This window comes from Mobula hypostoma, chromosome 24 (assembly GCF_963921235.1).
Source record: "Mobula hypostoma chromosome 24, sMobHyp1.1, whole genome shotgun sequence".
Classification (NCBI taxonomy): domain Eukaryota; kingdom Metazoa; phylum Chordata; class Chondrichthyes; order Myliobatiformes; family Myliobatidae; genus Mobula; species Mobula hypostoma.
In genome coordinates, this window is record NC_086120.1 from 23425194 (window position 1) to 23451648 (window position 26455).

General features: G+C 44.5%; 1 protein-coding gene across 1 annotated transcript in view; it reads left to right on the top strand.

The window, feature by feature from the left end:
* The first annotated feature begins 8354 nt into the window (after nt 1-8354).
* yjefn3 (YjeF N-terminal domain containing 3) overlaps nt 8355-26455 on the top strand; it is a 137539-nt gene continuing 119438 nt past the window's right edge. The window contains exon 1 of the mRNA XM_063032805.1: nt 8355-8505. Within this exon, the coding sequence (XP_062888875.1) occupies nt 8441-8505 (65 nt within the window). The 5' untranslated portion in view covers nt 8355-8440. The remainder of the gene's footprint in view (nt 8506-26455) is intronic.

Below are 26455 nucleotides of genomic sequence, written 5' to 3' on the forward strand. Positions count from 1 at the left end.
GAGGGTTTAAACTAATTTGGCAGGGGGATGGGAACTGGAGTGATAGGGTTGAGGATGGGGCAGTTGATACACAATTAGATGCAAGTGTGTGGTGAGACTGTGAGGGAGGGCAGACAGATGATAGGGCAAAATTGCAGTCAGTGGAGTATGTTAAAGTGTAACAGGGGGCCAAAATCAAAAAGGGTGATGAATACAGGACTGAAGGTGTTATAATTGAATGCATACAGTTTATGGAATAAGATAAATGATCTTGTAGTGCAGTTAGAGAAAGGCAGGTATGATGTTGTGAACGTCTCTGAGCTGTTGCTGAAAGAAGATCACAGCTGGGAGCTTAACATCCAAGGATGCACATTATATCGAAAGGACAGGCAGGTAGGTAGAGGGGATGGGGAGGCTCTGTTGGTAAAAATTGAAAACAAATCCTTAGAAAGAGGTGACATGGGATCAAAAGATGTAAAATCTTGTGGGTAGGGTTAAGAAATTGCAAGGATAAAAAGGATCTGATGGGATTTATATACAGGCCTCCAAACAGTAGCCAGGATGTGGGCTACAAGTTACAATGGGAGATAGCAAAGGCATGTAAAGAGGGCAATGCTACAATAATCATGGGGATTTCAATAGGCAGGTAGACTAGGGAAATTAGGTTGGTGCTGGATCCCAAGAGAGGGAATTTGTAGAACACCTCTGAGATGGCTTTTTAGAGCAGCTTGTGGTTGGGCCCACGAGTGGATTAGCAGTTCTGGATTGGTGTTATGTAATGACCCGGAACTGATTAGGGAGCTTAAGGTAAAGGAAACCTTAGCAGGCAGTGATCAAATATGATAGAATCCATCCTGCAATTTGAGAAGGAGAAGCTAAAGTTGGATGTATCAGTATTCAATGGAGTAAAGGGAATTACAGAGGTATGAGAGAGGAGCTGGTCAAAATTGATTGGAAGGGGACACTAGCAGGGATGACAGCAGAATAGCAATGGCTGGAGTTCGGAATTCAGAAGGCGCAGTAGAGATACATCCCAAAGATCAAAGAAGTATTCTAAAAGGAAGATGAGGCAACCGTGGCTGTCAAGTGAAGTCACAGACAGCATAAAAGCAAAAGAGATGGCATATAATATAGCAAAAATTAGTGGGAAGATGGAGGATTGGGGAGCTTTTAAAAACCAACAGAAGATAGCCATAAAGAGAGAAAAGATGAAGGTAAACTAGCCAAAAATATAAAAGAAAATACAAGAAGTTTTTTCAGATACTGTATATAAATTGTAAAAGAAGGATGAGAATGAATACAGACTGCTGGAAAATAATGCTGGAGAGGTAGTAATGTGGGACAAAGAAACTACTGACATACTTATTAAGTATTTTGTGTCAATCTTCACTGTGGAAGACACTAGCAGAATGCCAGAAATGTGAGTTTGTCAAGGGTCATTGCTATTACTAAGGAGAAGGAGTTTGGGAAGCTGAAAAGTGTGAAGGTAGGTAAGTCACCTGGACCAGATTGTCTACACCCCAGGGTACTGAAAGAGGTAACTGAAGAGATTGTGGAGGCATTAGTAATGATCTTTCAAGAATCACTATATTCTGGACTGGAAAATTGCAAGCGCCACTCCACTCTCTAAGAAGGGAGAGAGGCAGAAGAAAGGAAATTATAGGCCAGTTAGCCTGACTTCAATGGTTGGAAAGATGTTGGTGTTCACTATTAAGGATGAGGTTTCGGGATATTTGGAGGCACATGATAAAATAGACCAAAGTCAGCATGGTTTTCTCAAGGGAAACCTTGCCTGACTCATCTGTTGGAATTCTTTGAGGAAATAACAGGCTGGATAGACAAAGGAGAGTTAGTGGATGTTGTATATGTGAATTTTCAGAAGGCTTTGACAAGGTGCCACACATAAGGCTGCTTAAAAAGATAAGAACCCATGGTATTATAGGAAAGGTACTAGCATGGATAGAAGATTGGCTGACTGGCAGGAGGCAGAGTGGGAATAATGGGGGCCTTTTCTGGTTGGGAGCCAGTGACTAATGGTGTGCTGCAGAAGTCAGTGTTGGGAATGCTTCTTTTCACATTACATGTCAATGATTTAGATGAAGAACTTGATGGCTTTGTAGCCAAGCTTGCGGACAATATGAAGATCAGTGGAGTGGCAGGTAGTGCTGAGGAAGCAGGAAGTCTGCAGAAGGATTTAAACAGATTGGAAAAATGGGGAAAATAAGTAGCAGATTGAACATAGTGTAGCGAAGTGCATGGTCATGTATTTTGGCAGAAGGGATTGAGGTGTAGATTATTTTCTAAATGCGGAGGAAATTCAAAAATCTGAGGTGCAAAGGGACTTGGGAGTTCTTGTGCAGGGTTCCTTAAAGGTTAGCTTGCAGGTTGAGTTGGTGGTGAGGAAGTATTCATTTCAAGAGGACGAGAATGCAAAAGCAAGGATGTAATGCTGAGGTTTTATAAGGCATTGGTCAGACTGCAATTGGAGTACTGTGAGCAGTTTTGGGCCCATTATCTAAGAAAAGATATGCTGCCATTGGAGAGGGTCCAGAGGAGGTTCACTAGAATGATTCCAGGAATGAAAGAATGATTGTACGAGGAGCATTTGATGGCTCTGAACCTGGACTCACTGGAGTTTAGAAGATCGAGCGGGGGGGATCTCATTGAAACCTATTTAATATTGAAAGTCCTAGGTAGAATGGATGTGGAGGGGATGTTTCCTATAGTGGGGGAGTCTAGGACCAGGGGGCACAGCCTCAGAATTGAGGGACATTCATTTAGAACAGAGATGAGAAGGGATTTATTTAGTCAGAGCATGGTGAAACTGTAGAATTCATTGCCACAGACAGCTGGGCAGGCCAGTTCATTTGTTATATTGAAGGCAGAGGTTGATAGGTTCTTGATTAATCAGGGTGTCAAAGGTTACAGGGAGAAGTCAGGAGAATGGGGTTGAGAGAGGCAATAAATCAGCCACGATAGAATGGCAGCACAGATGCAATGGGCCAAATGGCCTAATTCTGCTCCTACGTCTTATGGTCTGATATTAAAACGTTAACTTATACTTTTTTCCACCCAAAGATTCTGCTTGAGCGCTGACTTCTTCGAGCTTTTTTTTGCCTTCATACAGGTGTCCACCAAGTTATGACAGGGTTCTGTTCCTGAGAACTGTTTGTAACTCCAGCAGACGCTAGGTCAGAAATACAGCAACTGGCAATATATTTAAATAAAAACAGAGGCTAACTGAGGGGGACATGTAGTTAAACGAAGGCATTTAACTCAGCCATTGAGGTATTTTCATGAACTATGTTCCCACATGGCGAAAGATGTCTGCAGCCCCACAACAGCCGGCAAATGCTTCCCATGGGTCTCCCGAATGCTCGCTTGTATGAACAGGCTTAAGGCAGACATTTGTAACTGGGGACCTCTGCATGTTATGCCTTTCACCAACACTAGAGGTCAGTGTTTGCCTTCCGTCTCCCCTCTGCTCTGGTCAACTGCTCACTGATCCAAACTGAGACAGGCTGTTCATAGCACTATCCACTGCACTTCCAATCATCAAGCCCTCTTCAGCTAATCACTCAGGTAAAGTTCTACAGAGACAGATAGCTGAGCAGCGGGGAAAGGAAAGTTAAAAAAAATCTTTTTTTTATTACAGTTTTCCAAAGTTCAGTTTGGCCCCAAAGTGTTTGCTGTGGATTATAGTCACCATCATAATGTAGGAAATATCACAACCAATTTACACACAGGAAGCTCCCAAATAACTGCAATGAGACAATATTCAAACTGGCTGCCTTTTACTGATGTTGGTTGAGAATAAATACCAGTTAAGAAACTCTGCTGGTCTTAAAGATATCACTGTGACTTTGTCTCCTTCTCTCTGTATCCTCTAATTTAAGATCAAATGTCAATCCTCACTTTAAGGCAGGGATAGAGCTGTTTCTGTATACAGTAAAGCTCCCATGACAGTGTTCCTTCACACATTCGCAAGACAGGGAAAGCGCATGAAAAGAAAAACTCATTAGACACAGGGTAAAGCTCACTCCACTCTGTCCCATCAAAAACTCCCAGACAGGGGCACCGTGGGTTAGATGGAGTAAAGGCCTCTTAACACTCTCCCTTCAAACTCTTCAGGCTAGGGTTCACGGGGATTAGGTACAATGAACAGCCCTGTACATGGGGCTCTGGCTCCTGCACTTCAAAACGCCACTTTACAATTTCCTCTCACTTGCCTCTACCTTTGTAACCTCCATCTCCCTACAACCTCCGGGATCCCCATGCTCATCCATTTGGCCTCTGGATTACCCATGTTTCCATCACTGGTAGCCATGATTCCATCTACTGGGCCAACACTTGGGATCTCTCCACATAAACCTCTGCAACTCTCCTTTGATCTTCTTGAGATTCTTTTATCCATCTCGTCGACCAAGCTTTTGTGCTCCTGTCTCAACTTATCTCACACGGATTCTGTTACATAGAGTACTACAGCACAGAGAAAGACTTTCGGCCTATCTGGTCCTTCCTGACCTGATCTTAACCCGAGTCCCATCAACTTGCACTAGCACTATAAGACCATAAGGTATAGGAGCAGAAGTAAGACATTCGGCCCATCGAGTCTGCTCCGCCATTCAATCATGGGCTGATGCAATTTTTCCAGTCATCCCCACTCCCCTGCCTTCTCCCCATACCCTTTGATGCCCTGGCTAATCAAGAACCTATCTACCTTTGCCTTAAATACACCTAATGACTTGGCCTCCACAGCCGCTCGTGGCAACAAATTCCACAGATTAACCACCCTCTGACTAAGGTAATTTCTAATCTGTTAAGGCCTTTTAACATTCGGAATGTTTCTATGAGATTCCCCCTCATTCTCCTGAACTCCAGGAAATACAGCCCAAGAGCTGCCAGACATTCCTCATATGGTAACCCCTTCATTCCTGGAATCATTGTCGTGAACCTTCTCTGAACCCTCTCCAATGTCAATATATCCTTCCTAAAATAAGGAGCCCAAAACTGCACACAATACTCCAAGTGTGGTCTCACGAGTGCTTTATAGAGACTTAACATCACATCCCTGCTCTTATATTCTATACCTCTAGAAATGAATGCTAACTTTGCATTTGCCTTCTTCACCACCAACTCAATCTGGAGGATAACCTTTAGGGTATCCCGCACAAGGACTTCCAAGTCCCTTTGCATCTCTACATTTTGAATTCTCTCCCTATCTAAATAATAGTCTGCCTGTTTATTTCTTCCACCAAAGTGCATGACCTTCCAACATTGTATCTCGTTTGCCACTTTGTCCATTCCCCTAAATTCCCCTACAGGATCTAAATCTCACTGTAAGCTCTCTGTTTCCTCAACACTACCCGCTCCTCCACCTATCTTTGTATCATTAGCAAATTTAGCCACAAATCTATTAATACTGTGGTCCAGATCAGTCACGTACATCGTAAAAAGCAGTGGTCCCAAAACTGACCCCTGTGGAACTCCACTGGTAACCGGCAGCCAGCCAGAATAGGATCCCTTTATTCCCACTCTCTGTTATCTGCCGACCAGCCAATGCTCCACCCATGCTCTTAACTTCCCTGTAATTCCATGGGCTCTTATCTTGCTAAACAGGCTCATGTGTGGCACCTTGTCAAAGGCCTTCTGAAAATCCAAGTACACCATGTCTACTGCATCTCCTTTTGTCTACCCTGCTTGTAATTTCCTCAAAAAATTGCAGTGGGTTTGTCAGCCAGGATTTTCCTTTCAGGAAACCATGCTGGCTTTGGCCTACCTAGTCATGTGCCTCCAGGTATTCCATAATCTTATCCCTAACAATCGATTCCAACAACTTTCCAACCACTGATGTCAGGCTAATAGGCCTATAGTTTCCTTTTCGTTGCCTCCCACCCTTCTTAAATAGCGGAGTAACATTTGCAATTTTCCGGTCATTAGCCTCTGGATCATATCATATCCCTTCGAACCGGAAAACCCCTTGAAAGTACAAATGCAAGATCATGTACACAGTAGACAAGGTGGCTCGGTAGTGTAGTGGTTAGCAAAACGCTTTGCAGTACCAGGTTCCATTGCAGCCGCTGTCTGTAAGGAGTCTGTACGTTCTCCCTGTGACTGCGTGGGTTTCCTCCGGGTGCTCCGGTTCCCCCCCACAGTCTGAAGACCGACCGGTTGGTTGGATAATGAACCTACCATTAGGTCATTGTAAATTGTCCCACGACCTGGGGTTTGCTGGGCTGAGCGGCTTGAGATGCCTGGAGGGCTTATGCCACACTGTATCTCAATAAACAAACAAACAAACAAACAAACAAATAGGTAGGTAAGTAAGTAGATACATGAGATAGATAGCTAGATAGAATCATTCATTTTGTAGATGTTGGAAATCTAGGGCAACATGTATAAAAAGCTGGAGGAACTCGACAGGATCAAGCAGCATCTATGGAAATGAATAAACAGTCGTTACTTCAGAGTGAGGCTCTACTTCAGGACTGGGAAGGCGGGGGTGGAAGAATCCAGAATAAGAAAGTGGGGAGAGGAAGGAGTACTAGCCGGTAGGTGATAGATGAGACCACGCGAGGGAGAAGAAGGATGGGTGGGTTACAAAATGCAAGAGGTGTTTGGTTTCAACCCTCACCTCCATCTCTGGAAAAATGCCCGTGTGATTTAGCTGCTCTGAACCAAACCAGTCGCACGGTGGCACCACTACCTCCAGCGAGCTGGGGTTCAATCCTGACCTCGGGAGCCATCTGTGTGGAGTTTGTACTTTCTCCCCCGTGATTGTGTGGGGTTTAGTGTCCTTCCACATCCCAAAGACGCGTGGGTTGCTGGGTTAAAGGGTTGCTCGTGTTTAGGTAAGTGGCAGCATCTATGGGGAGTTAATGGGAATGTGGGGAGCATAATGCAGGATTAGAAGAGGATTAGTGTAATTGGGAGCTGGGTGCGCTGATGGGTCTGTTTCTGTACTCTAAGTCCTAACATCATGGCTTAAGAGGTGAAAATAAGCTCAATAAAAACAAAAAACTTAGAAAATCATGATGACACAAAACTGCAGATGTTTCAATGTTGAGACGTAAACAACCTGCTGGAGGAACTCAGCATCTGTGGCGGGGGGTGTTGGGGAGGAATAGCTGACGTTTGGGGTCAAGTTCTGATTCAGGGTTTCAGCTGGAAACATCAGCAATTCTCCACCCCGCGGATGCTGCTCGTCCTGCTGAGTTCCTCCAGCAGATTATCTGTTGTTCTGCAATTGTGATCCAGTGTGTGCGAGCGTATAAATATGTGAGTGTGAACGGGGCGGATGTTTGAAGCCAGATTGTGTGTATGTGTGTGTGTGTGTGTGCATGCGCAACTTGAAAACTAAAGGTCATAAACAGGAAGCGTGGGCAAAATGTTCAGATTAGTAAACAGAAGTGGGAACACATTACCCTTATTTTTCTATCTCAACTGAGCTTCTTTCCCTTGAGTCCCTTGAAGAGCCAAGGGATTCACCTTTAAAATTTTGTGTCTGCAAAGAATTCCAGGATGGTTGGCAAGCCTATCACAAAGATCGACTGGGGCTCTAACTTCACTCACAAGGACGTGAAGACCTCTCTACCCCTCTCGAACAGTCTGCGCGATTTTAATATCCAAACTCGACGGCAGGAGTTGCTGCCCCATTTATTCAGTTTTTGTCTTAAAACTTGTCATGCCCTGCAACCTGACCACCTTGACTGGCTGGCAGGGGATCGAAAATCATTACAATGGTACGTAAAAAAAAAAAAATCCTTACTATTGTAGAACGACTCTCCCTTTGCAGGTATAGTATGTCATGGCCAACATTCATTGTTACTGGTTTAATCAGCGGCCCAATGAAACACGTGGCTGGCAACTCGTGCACATGCTAAAATACACACACACACACACACACACACACACACACACACACACGTTCACACGATATATTACATTGTGCACTTAAATACAGATACATAAGCACATGCACAGATCTGATGACACATACACTCAGTTGTACGCACACAAGCAAATACATATACAAAGACAAATAAACACATATCTACAGGCACACGCGTATAAATATGCAACCCATATACACTTTACTCGGATATTCACAAACACACATTCATAATAGTTTCAGATGTACATTGGGTTTAAACAGAGCACACTCACAGACACATACACTCAAACAAGTACGTTCACACATTAAGGCTTACAGTAAATGGGCACAATTAAATTGAGCACAGAAGCTGGCCAATCCTGATGCAGCTACTGCCGGCCAATCCTGCTCTTCTCTGTTGGAGCTGATGTTCTTCTGATTGGCTGCTGCATCAGCCAGTGGGCAAGGTTACTGAATCACAAATGAGGATACGATATATCTGTGAAGGCAGAGAGTCTGACAGCAGCTCCCAGCTTCAGCACCAGCATCTGGCATCACCTCTCCACTCTCTGGGCACTGTGCAAGGACATGGCCAGCACCATCCATGGCGTGGAGCCGGAAACTGGAGGAAACGAGCCTCTTAAATTCATCAGGTAAGCAGCAGCCAGCACTGAGAGTGTCAGTGCAATTGTCACACTGATTCCTCGAAGGCTGGAAGGTCTGCACTGTTTTTAGGCTGCATCATTACAACAGGTTTGGAGCTCTTGTGCAGGAGATGTCTGTGAGGGATGAGTCCCATATGCTTTGTGTTTAAACCTGATTCATTCTGAAGGGGAATGGTGATTGTGGTAGAGCTCTCCACAAGCATCCTGAAGGGATCGAGCTGCCGCTTGGCCAGCCAGCCAGGCACAGACTGCTCCATAAAGTTCTACATGGTGGTCTTGAGTGAAGTAGGTCCATGTTAAATGAGAAATTGCCTGGTTGAGCATTATCTGTCCCTGGATTCAATTGAAATCTGCACATTGTTCTCCTTGATACCGGTGGCTGAGGAATGTGGAAGTCACCATCTCTACAGTTGACTGGCTGCCTCCCATGTTGCCCACCCGTCACTCAGACCTGCCCCGTGATTGAACTATAGGGTGTAAACCAGAGTGTAAGTGATGAATTTGCATTTTCTTCTGTTGGGTCGGCGGTGCCAATGTTGTGTCATTCTGAGCCGTCAGAGGCTTGTCAGGGCAGCTTCCGGGTCAGAGGTCAAGTCAATAGTTTATTATTGTCACATGTACTGAGATACATTAAAAGGATTTTGTTTACGTGCCCTCCAGACAGATCATAGTATGAAAGGAAAAAGAGGAATCCTTAATATAGTCTTATAGTTGAGGGAGAGTGCAGTGCAGGTAGAAAAGTAATTTGTGAGGGCCATGACGAGGTTGAGTTCATCTTTATCGTCTGCTCAGAAGTCTCATAACGGCAGGATAGAAGTTGTCCTTGAGCCCAGCTCTACGTGAGTGGTGGAACGACGAGATACGGAGAAAGGTGTTGAAACACACCAGGCACGAACATTCAGTTCAGAGGGTAAGGTGTACATCTGATGATCTCACAGAACTGGCGCATGTTATTTATTGCGTGTTGGTTTGAGGTCAGGGATTAGGAAGCACCAGTGAAAAACCTAACAGGAATTACAACAGCAATGGCAAAGCTGATCGCAGAGACGACAAACTTACTGCTGAGTAAGTTTGCTGTGTCGTGACAAGTGCCCACAGCCATACTGAAACCTGGGCTTTGCACCTTTCTTATGTACAAACAGGCACATCAATTACCTCCCACCCTGCATCATCAGCGTTTGGCTTTTTGCCAAGAGAACAGGAAAGGATCCTGCTCTCCCGATAAGAAGCCAACCGCTGATGACACAGGATGAGAAGTTATCAGTGTGCCTCTCGGAATCTAACAACTCCAGCCTTCTCTCCCAAAGTGAAGCCTCCTGCTTGGGTGGGAACCTTGGAGGCTTTGCCTGATCATTCTGAGAGAGGTTGCTGGAGGTTTGTAAGGACATTGTCAGGTGTGGAGCATCATGTGTACGAGGAGAGTCTGTCCAGTCTGGTATCATTTTTGCTTGGAATGTGGTAGAGACTGAGAAGACTTGTAATAATTGCATAAAATTATGGCCTTTTCAGGGTGAATAGGGAGAATATATTATGCAAGGTAGAAAGGTCAGATTTAAGATTATTTCTTTAAAAAATGCTTGTTCGTGGGATGTGGAATTTGCCAGCAATGCCAACATTGGTTGTCCATAACTACCTGTCGCTAAACTGTGTGGGCAATTCAGAATTAGTTACACTGGCTGGTCTGGAGTCACGCAGAGGCCAGATAGGGACACACCTTAGTGACTAAATGGGTTTTTAAAGCAATCTGGTAGTTTTGTGGTCACTACTGCTGAGACTGACTATTCCTTCAAACTCCAAAATTACTTAATTACTTGAATTTAAGTTGGCAAGGGGATTTAAAAGACACCTTTGACAGGTGCCTGCATAGGGAAGGTTTAGACCAGGGGTTCCCAACCTTTTCCATGCCATGGGCCAATACCACTAAGCAAGGGGTCTGTGGACCCCTGATTTAGATGAATATGGGCCAAATACAGGCAAGTGGAGCTGGCTTAGGTGATCATCTTGGTTGACATGAATGAGTTGAGCCAAAGGGTCTGCCTTCGTGCTGTACAATTTATGACTTTACGATTAGATGGGTGTGTTGAGAGAAAAACAAATTCACTCAATGAATGCGAGGGGCTGGAACCCATTGCCCAAAGAATGAAGTGTTCACCACATTCAAGCTATACTTTGAAGATCTGTGACATGCAGGGACTGAGAGCTGAGAACCTAACATTCACTTATGGACTGAATTAATGTGGCCTTGTTGCTGCACATTCCCATGATTGTATTTTAAAAACCATCCTCTCTGATTGCTCCCTGGGCAAAGTGAGACTGGCTGGTACATTGCGTGAAACATGCTGGACCAATGCTGGGCTCTCTCACTCCTTGGACAGCATGCACAGGCTTCATCATTTTACCAGAGTGACATTAGCACCAATAAAGTTAAATTACATGGACTTGAGAACTTGAAGTTGGCAGGCAATCGGATTGAGACATGTAATGTTTATTGTGGAGTGGGTACAGAGAAACTTCTGAATGGGTTGCGAATAGGGAGGAACCACGAATATTTAACAGTAAGCGGGTCTCTTCTACCTGGTTGAAATCCTGAGCTGGTGAAGCTGCACACGAATAGAAGGGTTTTGGAGTGGTGGAGCTGTGCTGAGTCGGTGCACTGAGGGACATGGCTCAACATGGGTCCATAGAGATGAGAAGATCATCCAACTGCACTAAATCCAGTCCCTCCGCTCCAGTGACCCAGCCTGATCCTGAACTCTGCTGTGGTCTGTGTGCGTTTGCATATTGCTTCGGTGATTTGGGTGCTCCAATTTCTTCACACAGTCTAAAGATATGCCTTCACCACTGTAAATTGCCTTAGTGTGTAATTGACTGGTAGAACCTGGGATAATTGAATGGAATGTAGTGTAATGGTACATACCACAGACTTGATGGGCCTAATGGCCTTTCTCATTACTATATGGGGTGATGGGTCCGAGCAGCTCCTCTTTTTGTTTTGTCCTTTCTGTGCGGTTGGACTGTCTCAGTGAAGGTGGAAGTTTCAGCTCTTCACCAGTCTGAGGGATCAATGGGCACGTGTGTGGGATCCTGCATTAAGAGCTTTGAGAATGCTGGACCATTTGTGATGCCTGTCCTGTCCAAATATCCAATATCTATCCTGCAGTCCGCGCGCAGATAGAGAGCCAATATCCAATATCTACCCTGCAGTCCGCACGCAGATAGAGGGCCAATATCCAATATCTACCCTGCGGTCTGCGCGCAGATAGAGGGCCAAATATCCAATATCTACCCTGCAGTCTGCGTGTAGATAGAGGGCCAAATATCCAATATCTACCCTGCAGTCTGCGTGCAGATAGAGGGCCAAATATCCAATATCTACCCTGCGGTCTGCGTGGAGATAGAGAGCCAATATCCAATATCTACCCTGTAGTCCGTACGCCATCTTCAGCAGATAGAGGGCCAACATTTTGCATGAGCAGGGTGGGTTCGATTCTGAACTACAACAGCACAGGCACAGCATCAAGACAAGAGCAAAAAATTATTAGGATCTGGGAAACGCTGACGCAGAAGGGAATTGCATATGGGAACATTACCGAGCTGTAATGAAGTTGGGAATGCAGCCAGTTCTTTTAATGAAGGACCATAGACTCAATGGGTTGAATCCATTCAACATATTCTAAGATTGTAGGAAGGACTGAGGCCTTTGCCTCCCATGGGACAACTGTCCCGGCCTAAAGCCAGGACCTCTCCTGCAGCCTGTGATACCCAGCCACCTGTTTTGTGTGACATGATGAGACCACGTCAGCACCCCCCACCCGGGAAGGAGGTACATAGAAAATGACATGGAGAAGTTTACAGATCGGTAGGTCCTGGGACTATGGTCATCTGGGGTCTCTCAGTGCATGTTGGCTGGTGATTGGTTCTTAGCGTTTATCATTTGGGAGGGGTGTTACTTTGCTCCTTCAGCTCAGAAGAGCAGAAGAGTACGTCCCAGTGCCTGGCCGTGATTGTTCATTCAGTCAACATTTCTCAAACATGTTATCATTGTTGCATTGTTGTGTGTGGGATCCTGCTGTGTGAAATTATCTGTTGCATCTGCTACAAAAGGAATTGTGCTTCAGTGGTTGTAGTCCAGCTGAGCCTGTGAAAAGGCCAACGGGAAAACAATTGTCTCTTATTGCTCCAAGGGATTGGCGGCTCTGGGGAATTATGGAAGCAATCCCATTGGACCAGTGGTGGGAGGGTTGAGGGTAGGGGCCAGCAGCTCTGATGCCTTCCCACAGAGAATAGTTTGCCATTTCTGACACCTCCCTCCCCTTTCTCGATCTCTCTGTCTCCATCTCCGGACACAAACTGTCAACTGACATCTTTTATAAACCTACTGATATCCACAGTTATCTTGACTATACCTCTTTCCACCCTATCTCCTGTAAAAGTGTTATTCCCTTTTCTCAGTTCCCTTGCTCTGCCACATCTATTCCCAGGATGCAGATTTCCATTCCAGGACATCAAAGATGTCCTTCTTCTTCAAGGAACAGGGTTTCCCTTCCTTCACCATTGATGCAGCCCTCACCCGCATCTCCTCAATTTCCTGAACATCTGTGCTCATCCCATCTTCCCACCACTTTCACAGTGATTGATTTCCTCTTGACCTTGCCTATCATCCCAAGAGCCTTCACATCCAACACATCATCCTCTGCAACTTCCACTATCTCCAGAGGGAGCCTACCACTAAACGTATCTTTAATTCTCCCCACACCAACCACTCGCTTTCCACGGGGATTGCTTCCTCTGCAATTCTCTTGTCTATTCTTCCCTACTAATCTCTCTCCTGGCACTTATCCTTGCAAGTGGCCCAAGTGTTACATCTACACATTCACCTCCTCCCTCAATTCTGTTCAGGGCCCCAAACAGTCCTTCCAGGTGAGGTAACACTTTACCTGTGAATCTGCTAGGGTTATCTATCGTGTTCGGTGTTCCCGATGCAGCCTCCTCTACACTGGTGGGACCCGCCGTAAATTGGGGGGCCACTTTGTCGAACACTCCCACTCCATCCATCAAAAGTGGAGCTTCCCAGTGGCCAGTCATTGTAATTTTGATTCCCATTCCAATTCTTACATGTCGATCCATGCTCTCTTGTGCCACGACGAGGCCACCCTCACGGTGGGGAAGCAGCACCTTGCATTCCGTTTGGATAGCCAAATATCTATTTCTCCTTCTGGTAATTTTTTTCCCTCCCTCTCCCCTCTGCTTCTGTTCCCCACTCTGACCTTTTACCTCTACTCACCTGCCTATCACTTCCTCTTGGGTCCCCCTCCTCCTTCCCATTCTCCGGTGGTCCACTGTCCTATCCTATCAGATCCCTTCTTGACAGACCTTTACTTTTCGCACTCAGCTGGCTTCACCTATCACCTTTTAGGTCCCCTACTTTCCCTTCCCCCCACTGTTTTATTCTGGCATCTTCCCCCTTCCTTTTAGATAGATAGATAGATAGATAGATAGATAGATATACTTTATTGATCCGGAGGAAAATTGGGTTTTGTTACAGCCGCACCAACCAAGAATAGAGCGTAAATATAGCAATACAAAAACCACAAACAATCAAACAACAAAAAGCAAACTATGCCAGATGGAAAATAAGTCCAGGACCAGTCTATTGGCTCATTTTTCAGTCCTGAAGAAGGTTCTCAGTACAAAACGCTGACTGTTTAATCATCCCATAGATGCTGCCTGACCTGCCGAGTTCCTCCATCATTTTGAGTGTGTTGCCTGAGCTCACATTCAGGTCTGGAGCCAACCCCAGGCAATTCTTCCAGTACCATTGATTCTGCCTGTTGTTACTCCATCCACGTTCTGGGATCTTTGAACCTTCATATAAACAAATTGGCCTCTTTCTTCTTGGAGTACAAAGGAAATATCAAAACCAAAAGTACTAAGTGATCCATCTGATTAACCTCCTGAGGTTGCTGTCGTCTCAAAGGCCAAATTGATTTACTCCACCTGTTATTGAGAAGCTGCTGAGATCACTGCACATTGCAAAGGCTACGAAGCCAGTTATTCCAGCAGCAGCACTAAAATATACACTCAAAACAAGCCGAGTGGTTCCAATGCAGCCACTGTTCTGGTATCTATCTGATTACGCAGAGAATTACCCCAAACACAGGGCAAATTCAATCTGGTCAATAGCATCAACTCCAATCCGGTCAATGCCATCAAATCCAATCTGGTCAATACCATCAAATCCAATCTGGTCAATGCCATCAAATCCAATCTGGTCAATGCCATCAAATCCAACCTGGGCAATGCCATCAAATCCAACCTGGGCAATGCCATCAAATTCAATCTGGTCAATACCATCAAATCCAATCTGGTCAATGCCATCAAATCCAACCTGGGCAATGCCATCAAATCCAATCTGGTCAATACCATCAAATTCAATCTGGTCAATACCATCAAATTCAATCTGGTCAATACCATCAAATCCAATCTGGTCAATGCCATCAAATCCAATCTGGTCAATGCCATCAAATCCAATCTGGGCAATGCCATCAAATCCAATCTGGTCAATGCCATCAAATTCGATCCGCTCTCAGTCATTGGCAACTTGGTGGAAGTTGGTCTCAACACAGCAGTCAATTGGTACTTACTTTCACTCATAACCTTGTCACCAGTGCCACCTTTGGTTTTTCCAGCCCACTCAGCTGACATCCTCATCACAGCCTTGGTCCAAGACTAGACCATTGAGCGGAGTTTCAGATCGGAGGTGAGAGTGACTGCCTTTGACATCAAGGTACTGTTTGTCTGGTGTGGGATCAGGGAATCCTGGTAAGGCTGTAGCAAGTGAGCTGCAAAGGAAAGACTTTTAATGCGTGGAGTTATACCATGTGCGTTTCCCGTGTGGGTGATCTGTTAGCTTTTGTGTGAGGGAGAGGGTTGAGGGCTTAGGGTTTGCAAGTTTTTGTTTCTTTTTCTTTTTTGTGTGAGGGGTGGCTGATGTCTTTTCTTTCAATGACTTCCATGGTTTTCCTGTTTTGTGACTATCTGGAGAAGACGTATCTCAGAGTTGTGTTCTGCACACATATTTTGATAGTAAAATGAACCTTTGAACCTTTGTACACAGAAAGTTCTCCATAGTTGTCAGAAGTCAGTCACCCCAGTGTCTGGGCAATATTGCAGGAGGTCCTCAGAGCAGTGTCCTTGGCCCAGCTATTTTCACCTGCTTCATTGATGATTCTCCTTCCATCATATTACCTTGGGAAGATTGCTGATGATTGCACAATGTTCCATCCCATTCACAACTCCTCAGCCAGTGAAGCAGCCATATCTGGATGCAGCCAGACCTTGAGAATCATCAGGCATAGGCTGATGAGTTGAGGATAATAATCATGTTATCGAAGTGCTGGATAATAATCACTTTCATAGTTTAACCACCCACTCTTAACATTTAATGGTATTATTACTGCTGAGTCCTCTAGCATCAATATTCTGGGGAATCACTATTGACCAGAAACTCAGAGACATAAGAGATTCTGCAGATGCAGAAAATCTTGTGCAATATACATGAAATGCTGGATGAACTCAACAAGTCAGGCAGCATCTATGGAAGAGAATAAACAGTCAACGTTTCAAACTGATACCCTTGTTAGAGAGGGAGAGAGAGAGAGTGACTGTGGCATGTCAAATTGTCGGGTAAGCAGTCTTTGTTGACTGCAGGTCATGGTCTCTCTTTGGGTCTTTGTTGTTGCTTGGTGGGTGGTGGGCACTGAGGCTTTCTGCTGAAATGGGTGGGTGGGAGGGGGGAGGTTAGTGCTTTGCTTCTGCTTGTGTGTGGATGGAAGGAGAGCAGGCTTTGGGGGGTCTAACGTTTTTCTGTCATTCATTCTTTGGGGTTCTCTTCTGTTTTCGTGGATGTCTGTGAAGAGTAAGAACTTCAGGTTGTGTACTGTGTACATTCTCTGATATTAAATGGACCTACTTGAGCCATCAGCAGTGAAGAGTCATAGCTTGAAGCATGGGCAGTTTACTCCCCTCCTTAGGTACTGCCTGACCTTCTGAGTTCCTCCAGCATTTTGTGTGTGTTGACCAGAAACTCAAATGGACTGGCTAGGACCATTGTTACAAGAGTAGCCCAAGCGCTGAGACTCCTGCATTGTGGCTCACCCCTAGCACGCCCGGTAGGTGAAGAGATATTCTTCACTTGCTCGGCTGTGCATCTCCAAACAACCTCGTCAAGAAGTTTGATATCATTCAGGATGAAGTGATCCACTAACCTAAATATTCAGCCCCTCAACCACTGACATATCCTCAAAACAGGCTGGGGTTCCTCCCCAACAGCAACTCCCAAACCCAAGAAGGGCAAGGACACACCACGTAAGTGAACACCACCACCTTCAGATTCCCCTCCAAGTCATAAGCCATCCTGAACCTGGAAATACGTTGCCATTTTTTCATTGGCACTAAGTTTAACTCCTTAACCTCCTTGCCAATGGTTCTCTGGGAGCACCCTCACCACCACCTTCTCAAAGGCAATTAATAAAAGGCACTAATTACTGGTATTACACACTAGGAGAAGATGGTTAAGCAGAAGATGGAGGATGGTGTCAAGGAGGATGCGAAATGTGAACTGTAAAAGCTGGCAGATACCTAATAATTCTCCTTCTGCTGAACACTCAGTATGAGTGTGTGTGTGTGTGTGTGTGTGTGTGTGTGTGTGTGTGTGTGTGTGTGTATGTAAGGTGGGGGTGAAATATAGGATGGGAAAATATAAATCAGAGACAGTCCAATCAAAATTAACCTGACAAATTTAGAACAAAATTCAAAGTAAATTTATTATCAAAGTATATATATGTCAGCATATACAACCCTGAGATTCATTTTCATGCAGGCATACTCAGTAAATCTATAATAGAAAAATAACCATAATAGAATCAATGAAAGACCACACCAACTTGGGTGTTGAACCAATGTGCAAAAGATGGCAAACTGTGCAACTACAAAAAGAAATAAAGAATAATAATAATAATAATAAATAAGCAATAAATATTGAGAACATGAGACAAAGAGTTCTTGAAAGTTTTGGGAACATTTCAGTGATGGGGCAAGTGAAGTTGAGTGAAGTTATTCTCTTTGGTTCAAGAGCCTGATGGTTGAGGGGTTGTAACTGTGGCTGAACCTGGTGCTGTGAGTCCTGATGCCCCTGTACCTTCTTCCTGATAGAAGCAGCAAGAAGAGAGGATGATCTGGGTGGTGGGGGCCCCTAATGATGGATGCTGCCTTTCTGTGACAATGCTTCGTGTAGATGTGCTCAGTGGAGGGAAGGGCTTTACTCCTGATGGCTGCTCATCCATTCCTCACTGCACACCAGTGTCTGTATTATAAAATCTCACCGCACCCCTGATAGAGTGTGGTTAACCTACTGGACTAGCATCTAGGTACATATGTTTGAATCGTAGCTTTGCAGCTGGAGCGTTGGGATTAAAGTAATCAGGACTGGAGTGAAAAGTGGTCTCAATTATAGCAGCTATGAAACAATTTGACTTACAGAACGCATTTGGCTGGAAAATGACCTCAAGGAAGGACATTCATCATTATTATCCAGTCTGGCCCGATGTGACTCCAAACTTACTGTAGTTGACTTTCCTTTGAAGTGGCCTGGAGGGCAGATAGAGCTGGACAACATATCTTGCCAGTGGTGTCAACATCCTGTGAATGAATGAACGAAGCAAACCAGAGTAACAAAACTCTTTTATTCCAGCTGTCAGCTTTCCAGTGGCGAGTCTGAAAATGTTTCATTCAATGTTTAACTAGTTAAAATGTCAACCGTGTTGTACTGCAACAGAGTGATGTGATCACACGCCCCATCACGACTGCCCTGCTGTTTCTGTGGTATTTTTAATGTCATTTGAATCACTTCCAGCAGGTTCCAAAAAAAAAGGTTATTTTGCAACTGTATTATTGAATTACTGGTAGCCCTTCAGGGAAGGCAGTGAAGGATTTTGAGCGAGAACCACTAATTACTGCAGGCAGAACGTTTACTGCCCCAAGCTACTGCCTCCCCTTCTGTTCCAATTTTCCCTCAGAGAAAAACAGAGAGGAAGATAAAGAAAGTGAGAGTAAAAGGTGCAGATAGAACAAGGAAGCGAAAATTATACAAGAGGGAAAGAAAGGTATGGGGAGAGGAACAAGAGGGAAAGCAAGATGTGACAGATTTTTTTTTGTTTTTGAGCAGGAATTGGAAATAGTTCACTGAGTCACAAATTCATTCATAAGGATGCAAGACAGAATGAGGATAACCAAGCCTGCGTGTTGCAACCTTCAGATGTTGATTCAACTTGAAAGCACAGTCCACTCTCCCTCTGGGGTACGGTTGCTTTTAATGCTCTGGATCCATTCGTACTGAATTCACAGTTGCTAGTGTTGAGTGCCATCGAATTGTCGTTGACTCATGGTGACCCTATGGCCGTGCAGTTGTCAAGATACGGATGTAGATTACCAGGCCTAGGCCTTTACTCCATGCAGATCCTGCTACTGCTGCTGCTGCCGCCCAGGTTGGCACCCTGGCCAGGTTCGAACTCAGGACCATTCGCCTCGAAGTCCAGTGCTCACGTCACTTCACCACCGGCCAGCCCATTAGCACGAGGGATATGGAGGGGTTGGGCTGAGTGCAGGAAATTGGAACTGGCTGTGTGGACCACAGTGGTTAGAATGGACCAGCTGGGCCTAGGGGCCTGACTCCAGACTGCATTGATTATCACCCCATGGCTCTATCCCATCGATGACTAGTGAAAGGTATACTTTGCTTTATTCAAGCTTTAAATACAAAAAAAAACATGCATGCACTCACGTCAAGACCAGAGGTCATCAATCCTGTTCAGAGTTGTAGTTTCCTTTTGATCCCTGAGTTATAGACTCTGACCTCCTCCATGAGAGTGTTGGATCTGAGGTCACTCTGCCATCTTAAGCACTCACGGTGTCGTCTGATTCAGAACCTCTTATTCCACCTGATATTCTCCAGTGAGACAGCACCACATTAATATCTGGTCTAAGCTTAACCCATTTACATCCTTTTGCCAATAGGTTATCTATCATTCGTTACACTTCAAGCTCCATTTCCCACTGCAGCAGTTGTGTAACACCCACGTTACTGATGCTGAACCAGTCAGGTATAGGAGAGCAACACACACACAAAATACTGAAGAAACTCAACAGGAACTCTAACGAAGGAAATGAACAACTGATATATTGGGCTGAGACCCTTCATCAGGACTCCAAAGAAGAGCAAGCTCCTGACATTTATAGAAAGTCTTGATTCCCTGTGTTGGTTCTGTGACCAAGTCTCACATGTGGATATTTTGCTGTGTCCGCTGAGACCTGTGTTACCATAGTGATAGCTAGCTCTTCTGCCTGTTGTTGAGGCTTTGGATTGGATTGGCATTGTGTTTGAGAAAGCCCTATGCTTCTTATCTCACTACAACCAGATAGACACATTCCAATTAATTAGGCCTTTAGGACCATGTCATAATATAATGAGCTGACTTTGCAATTTATTGCTGCTGCATAAGGTGGACTATTGCCCCTTTACTCATGCTGGACTAGATTATCCTGTAATCAATCAATGCTGGAGATTCACTCCAATTGTGTGGTTAGCAGTCCACCTGCGTATCCTCTGTTGACATTCTCAAAGAGCTTCACAGCCCATTAAATATCTTGTATGTGGTAACCTCCAGGTGTCTAAGCGTTGGTTAAAACTGAAAACGCTGTCCAATCTCTGTTCTGGTATGGTTGTCTTTTTTCAACCTCTTCACTACCACAACACTACAGGATAGAGGCAGGTGCAAAGGGGTGAGAAAAATGTGTTGCCCCTGTCCTCTGTGCATGTTAGAGGTGGATAAGGCCACTTAATTTGGTGAGAATCCACTACTGTACCAGCTCGTGGAATTACAGACGGAGAACGCATGGCTTGTCCTTTCTTGCCATTCTTCCCTGAATCTTCCAATGGTCTTGAAATTCCCTGAGATTGTACCTCAGATTACAGAATCAGAATCAGGTTTGTAATCACTGACAAATGCTGTGAATTTTTTTGGTTTTGTGGCAGCAGTGCAGTGCAATGCATAACAAATATTGGTATGTTACAAAAAGAAATATATTAAAACAAATAAATGGCGCAGAAAAAGAGAACAAAATGATGAGGTAGTGTTCATGGGTTCTTGGACCATTCAGAAATCTGCCGGCCGAGGGGAAGTTGTTCCTAAAATGTCAAATATGTGTCTTTAGGCTCCTGCACCTCCTTCCTGACTGTAGCAATGAGAAGAGGGTATATTCTGTGTGGGGGTCCTCAATCATTGATTCTGCCTATTTGAGGCATTGCCTTTTGAAGATTTCCTTAACAGCAGGGAGACAAGTGCCCATGGTGGAGCTGGCTGAGTTTACAACACTGTCGTTTTTTCCTGATCCTGTGCATTGGCGCCTCCACACCAGACGATGATGCAACCAGTCAGAACGCTCTTCACGGTACATCTGTAGAAATTTGTTAGAGTCTTTGATGACATACCAAATCTCGTCAAACTCCTAATGTAATACAGCTGTTTACGTGCACTCTTTGTATGCCTCCTTGTCAACAACTGAAATTCTGCCAAAAACAGTTGTATCCTTGGCAAATTTATAGATTTCTGGAATCTTTCTCTGTTTGTGTGTCTTGATTACAGGATCTTTCAATATCTTCTTCCCAGGCAAAGATGTGAAAACAAAGAGCCAGCCTGAAATATTGGACTTCAAAACTCAGTATAAACATGCAATGAATTTAATATCCAGCCAATGAAACATGAATGGTTAAAATGTTAATGAAGTAAAGGTTGCGTTTCCTACTGGCATGCAAATAAGCAACAATTAGTCAGCCTGTCTCGGTAACTGGCAACACTTCACATTCATTGTGTAAGGCGGTTTCTCACTCCTTTCTAGGTGTACTGAAAAAGGCCAAAGGCATTATTGGTTAGATCCAATGAAGTTAGAATTCAAACAGGTACATGCTTTCAAATCAAATACAACAACTCAATGACTGAGCTTTCTGAAAAGAGTAACCAAAAGGATTGATGAGAGCAAGGTGGTAGATGCTTAGCAAAGCTTTTGACAGGATTCCACTGGTCGACTGATCTGGAAGATGAGGTATCATGGGATTCAGGCTGAGCTGGCTAATTGGATACAAGATTGGCTTGGTGGATGGAGTTGGAGGGTGGTAACGGGGAGTTGTTTTTCTGTCACAGAGGTTGATGCTGGGTCCCCTGTTGTTTGTCATACAGAATAACAAATTTGGATAAGAATGTAGATGACATAATTAATAATTTTGCAGATTACAACAAAATTGATGGTGTGGTGGGTAGTGAAGAAGTTTGTCTAAGGTTACAACAGGATTTAGGTCAAGTAGGAAAATGGGTAGAGGAATGGCAGACACATTTCTCACTGCTGCCACCAGGAAGTACAGGAGCCTGACCACCAGGTTCAGGAACAATTGTTACCCCTCAATCATCAATCTCTTGAACCAAAGGGGATAACCTCACTCAACTTCACTTGCCTCATCACTAAAATGTTCCCACAACCAATGGACTCACTTTCAAGGACTCTTTGTCTCATGTTCTCAATATTTATTGCTTATTTATTCACTATTATTGTTTCTTCTTTTGTATTTGCACGGTTTGTTGTCTTCTGCACTCTGGTTGAACACCCTAGTTGGAGGGTCTTTCACTGATTCTGTTATGGTTATTATTCTATAGATTTGTTGAGTATTCCCGCAAGAAAATGAATCGCAGAGCTGTATATAGTGGCATATGCTTTGATCTTTGAAAATATTGGAGAAACTCAGCAAGTCAAGTCGCATCTATGGAAGGGGCACCAGGAAGGGTCTTGGCCCAAAAAGTTGACTGTTTATTCCCCTCCAGAACTGCTGTCTACCCTGCCGAGTTCCTGTGCATGCAGCTCAAGAGTTCCAGGACCTGCAGAAACTCTTGTGTAAACGAATGGCAAGTAGAATTTAACTCCGAAAAGTACAAAGTAATGCATTTTCAATCAGGATCAGATTTATTATCACTGACTTATATGTCATGAACTTTGCTGATTTGTTGCAGCAGTACAACGCAAATATGTAAGGTTGCTATAAATGACAGAATTAAATAAATAGTGATAAAGAAAAGGGATAACGAGGTATTGTTCATAGAATTGATTGTCTATTTAGGAATCTGATGGTGGAGAGGAAGAAGCTGTTCCTGAATTGCTGAGTGTGAGTCTTCAGGCTTCTGTACCTCCTCCCTGCTGGTACTAATGATAAAAGGGCATGTCCAGATGTGAGGTTAATGCAGTATTTATATGTATGTATGTGTGTGTGTGTGTGTGTGTAAAACAAGTTGCACTGATTGAACTCAATGGGCGTGTGGGTTTGCAACACTGTGAAATAAACTACCTGATCATTCATGACAATTGCGCGCACACACACAAGGCCTTTCTCCTGAAATAAGAACAGAAAATGTTGGAAACACTCTGCAGATCAGGAATGTTTGCAGAAAGAGAACATAGAACATAGAACATAGAAAACCTACAGCACAATACAGGCCCTTTGGCCCTCAGAGTTGTGCCGAACATGTCCCTACCTTAGAAATTACTAGGCTTACCCATAGCCCTCGATTTTTCTCAGCTCCATGTACCTATCCAAAAGACTCTTAAAAGACCCTATCGTATCCGCCTCCACCACTGTTGCCGGCAGCCCACTCACCACTCTCGGAGTAAAAAACTTACCCCTGACATCTCCTCTGTACCTACTCCCCAGCGCCTTAAACCTGTGTCCTCTTGTGGCAACCATTTCAGCCCTGGGAAAAAGCCTCTGACTATCCACACGATCAATGCCTCTCATCATCTTATACACCTCTATCAGGTCACCTCTCATCCTCCGTCTCTCCAAGGAGAAAAGGCTGAGTTCACTCAACCTGTTCTCATAAGGCATGCTCCCCAATCCAGGCAACATCCTTGTAAATCTGCTCTACACCCTTTCTATGGCTTCCACATCCTTCCTGTAGTGAGGCGACCAGAACTGAGCACAGTACTCCAAGTGGGGTCTGACCAGGGTCCTATATAACTGCAACATTACCTCTCGGCTCCTAAATTCAATTCCATGATTAATGAAGGCCAATGCACCATATGCCTTTTTAACCACAGAGTCAACCTGTGCAGCTGCTTTGAGCATCCTATGGACTCGGACCCCAAGATCCCTCTGATCATCTACACCGCCAAGAGTCTTACCATTAATACTATATTCTGCCATCATATTTGACCTACTAAAATGAACCACTTCACACTTATCTGGGTTGAACTCCATCCGCCACTTCTCAGCCCAGTTTTGCATCCTATCAATGTCCCATTGTAACCTCTGACAGCCCTCCACACTATCCACAACACCTCCAACCTTTGTGTCATCAGCAAACTTACTAACTCATCCCTCCACTTCCTCATCCAGGTCATTTATAAAAATCACAAAGAGTAAGGGTCCCAGAACAGATCCCTGAGGCACACTACTGGTCACCGACCTCCATGCAGAATATGACCCATCTACAACCACTCTTTGCCTTCTGTTGGCAAGCCAGTTCTAGATCTACAAAGCAATGTCCCCTTGAATCCCATGCCTCCTTACTTTCTCAATAAGCCTTGCATGGGGTACCTTATCAAATGCCTTGCTGAAATCCATATACACTACATCTACTGCTCTTCATTCATCAATGTGTTTAGTCACATCCTCAAAAAATTCAATCAGGCTCATAAGGCACGACCTGCCCTTGACAAAGCCATGCTGACTATTCCTAGTGGTATTATACCTCTCCAAATGTTAATAAATCCTGCCTCTCAGGACCTTCTCCATCAACTTACCAACCATTGAAGTAAGACTCACTGGTCTATAATTTCCTGGGCTATCTCTACTCCCTTTCTTGAATAAGGGAACAGCATCCGCAACCCTCCAATCCTCCGGAACCTCTCCTGTCCCCATTGATGATACAAAGATCATTGCCAGAGGCTCAGCAATCTCCTCCCTCACCTCCCACAGTAGCCTGGGGTATGTCTCACCTGGTCCTGGCGACTTACCCAACTTGATGCTTTCCAAAAGCTCCAGCACATCCACTTTCTTAATCTCTACATGCTCAAGCTTTTCAGTCTGCTGCAAGTCATCACTACAATTGCCAAGATCCTTTTCCATAGTGAATACTGAAGTAAAGTATTCATTATGTACCTCTGCTATTTCCTCTGGTTCCATACACACTTTCTCACTGTCACACTTGATAGGTCCTATTCTTTCATGTCTTATCCTCTTGCTCTTCACATACTTGTGGAATACCTTGGGGTTTTCCTTAATCCTGCCCGCCAAGGCCTTCTCATTGCCCCTTCTGGCTCTCTTAGTTTCCTTTTTAAGCTCCTTCCTGTTAGCCTTATAATCTTCTAGATCTCTAACATTACCTAGCTCTCTAAACCTTTTGTAAGCTTTTCTTTTCTTCTTGACTAGATTTATTACGGTCTTTGTACACCACAGTTCCTGTACCCTACCATAACTTCCCTGTCTCTTTGGAACGTACCTATGCAGAACTCCACACAAATATTCACTGAACATTTGCCACATTTCTTCCGTACTCTTCCCTGAGAACATCTGTTTCCAATTTAAGCTTCCAATTTCCTGTCTGATAGCCTCATAATTCCCTTTACTCCAATTAAATGCTTTTCTAACCTGTGTGTTCCTATCTCTCTCCAATGCTATCGTAAAGGAGATAGAATTATGATCACTATCTCCAAAATGCCCTCTCATTGAGAGATCTGACACCTGACCAGGTTCATTTCCCAATACCAGATCAAGTACAGCCTCTCCTCTTGTAGGCTTATCTACATATTGTGTCAAGAAACCTTCTTGAGCACACCTAACAAACTCCACCCCATCTAATCCCCTCACTCTAGGAAGATGCCAATCAATATTTGGGAAATTAAAATCTCCCATCACAACAACTCTGTTATTATTACACCCTTCCAGGATCCGTTTCCCTATCTACTCCTCGATATCCCTGATACTATTGGGCGGCCTATGAAAAACACCCAGTAAATTTATTGACCCCTTCCTGTTCCTAACCTCTACCCACAGAGACTTCATAGACAACCCCTCCATGACGTCCACCTTCTATGCAGCCGTGACACTATCTCTGATCAACAGTGCCATGCCCCCACCTCTTTTGCCTCCCTCCCTGTCCTTTCTGAAACATCTAAAACCCGGCACCTGAAGTAACCATTCCTGTTCCTGAGCCATCGAAGTCTCTGTAATGGCCGCCACATCATAGCTTCAAGTACCGATCCACGATCTAAGCTCATCTGCTTTGTTCACAATACTCCTTGCGTTAAAATAGACACATCTCAAACCATCCGTCTGAGCGCATCCCTTCTCTATCACCTGCCTATCCTCCCTCACACACTGTCTCCAAGCTTTGTCTATTTGTGAGCCAACCGCCTCTTCCCCAATCTCTTCAGTTTGTTTCCCACTCCCCAACAATTCTAGTTTAAACCCTCCCCAGTAGCCTTAGCAAACCTCCCCACCAGCATATTGGTCCCCCTGGGATTCAAGTGCAACCCATCCTTTTTGTACAGGTCACACCTGCCTCAAAAGAGGTCCCAATGATCCAGAAATCTGAATCCCTGTCCCCTGCTCCAATCCATCAGCCACGCATTTATTCTCCACCTCATTCTATTCCTATACTCACCGTTGCGTGGGACAGGCAGTAATCCTGAGATTACTACCTTTGAGGTCCTGCTTCTCAACTTCCTTCCTAACTCCCTGTAGTCTTTTTTCAGGAACTCTTCCCTTTTCCTACTTATGTCATTGGTACCAATATGTACACAACCTCTGGCTGTTTTCCCTCCCACTGCAGGATATCTT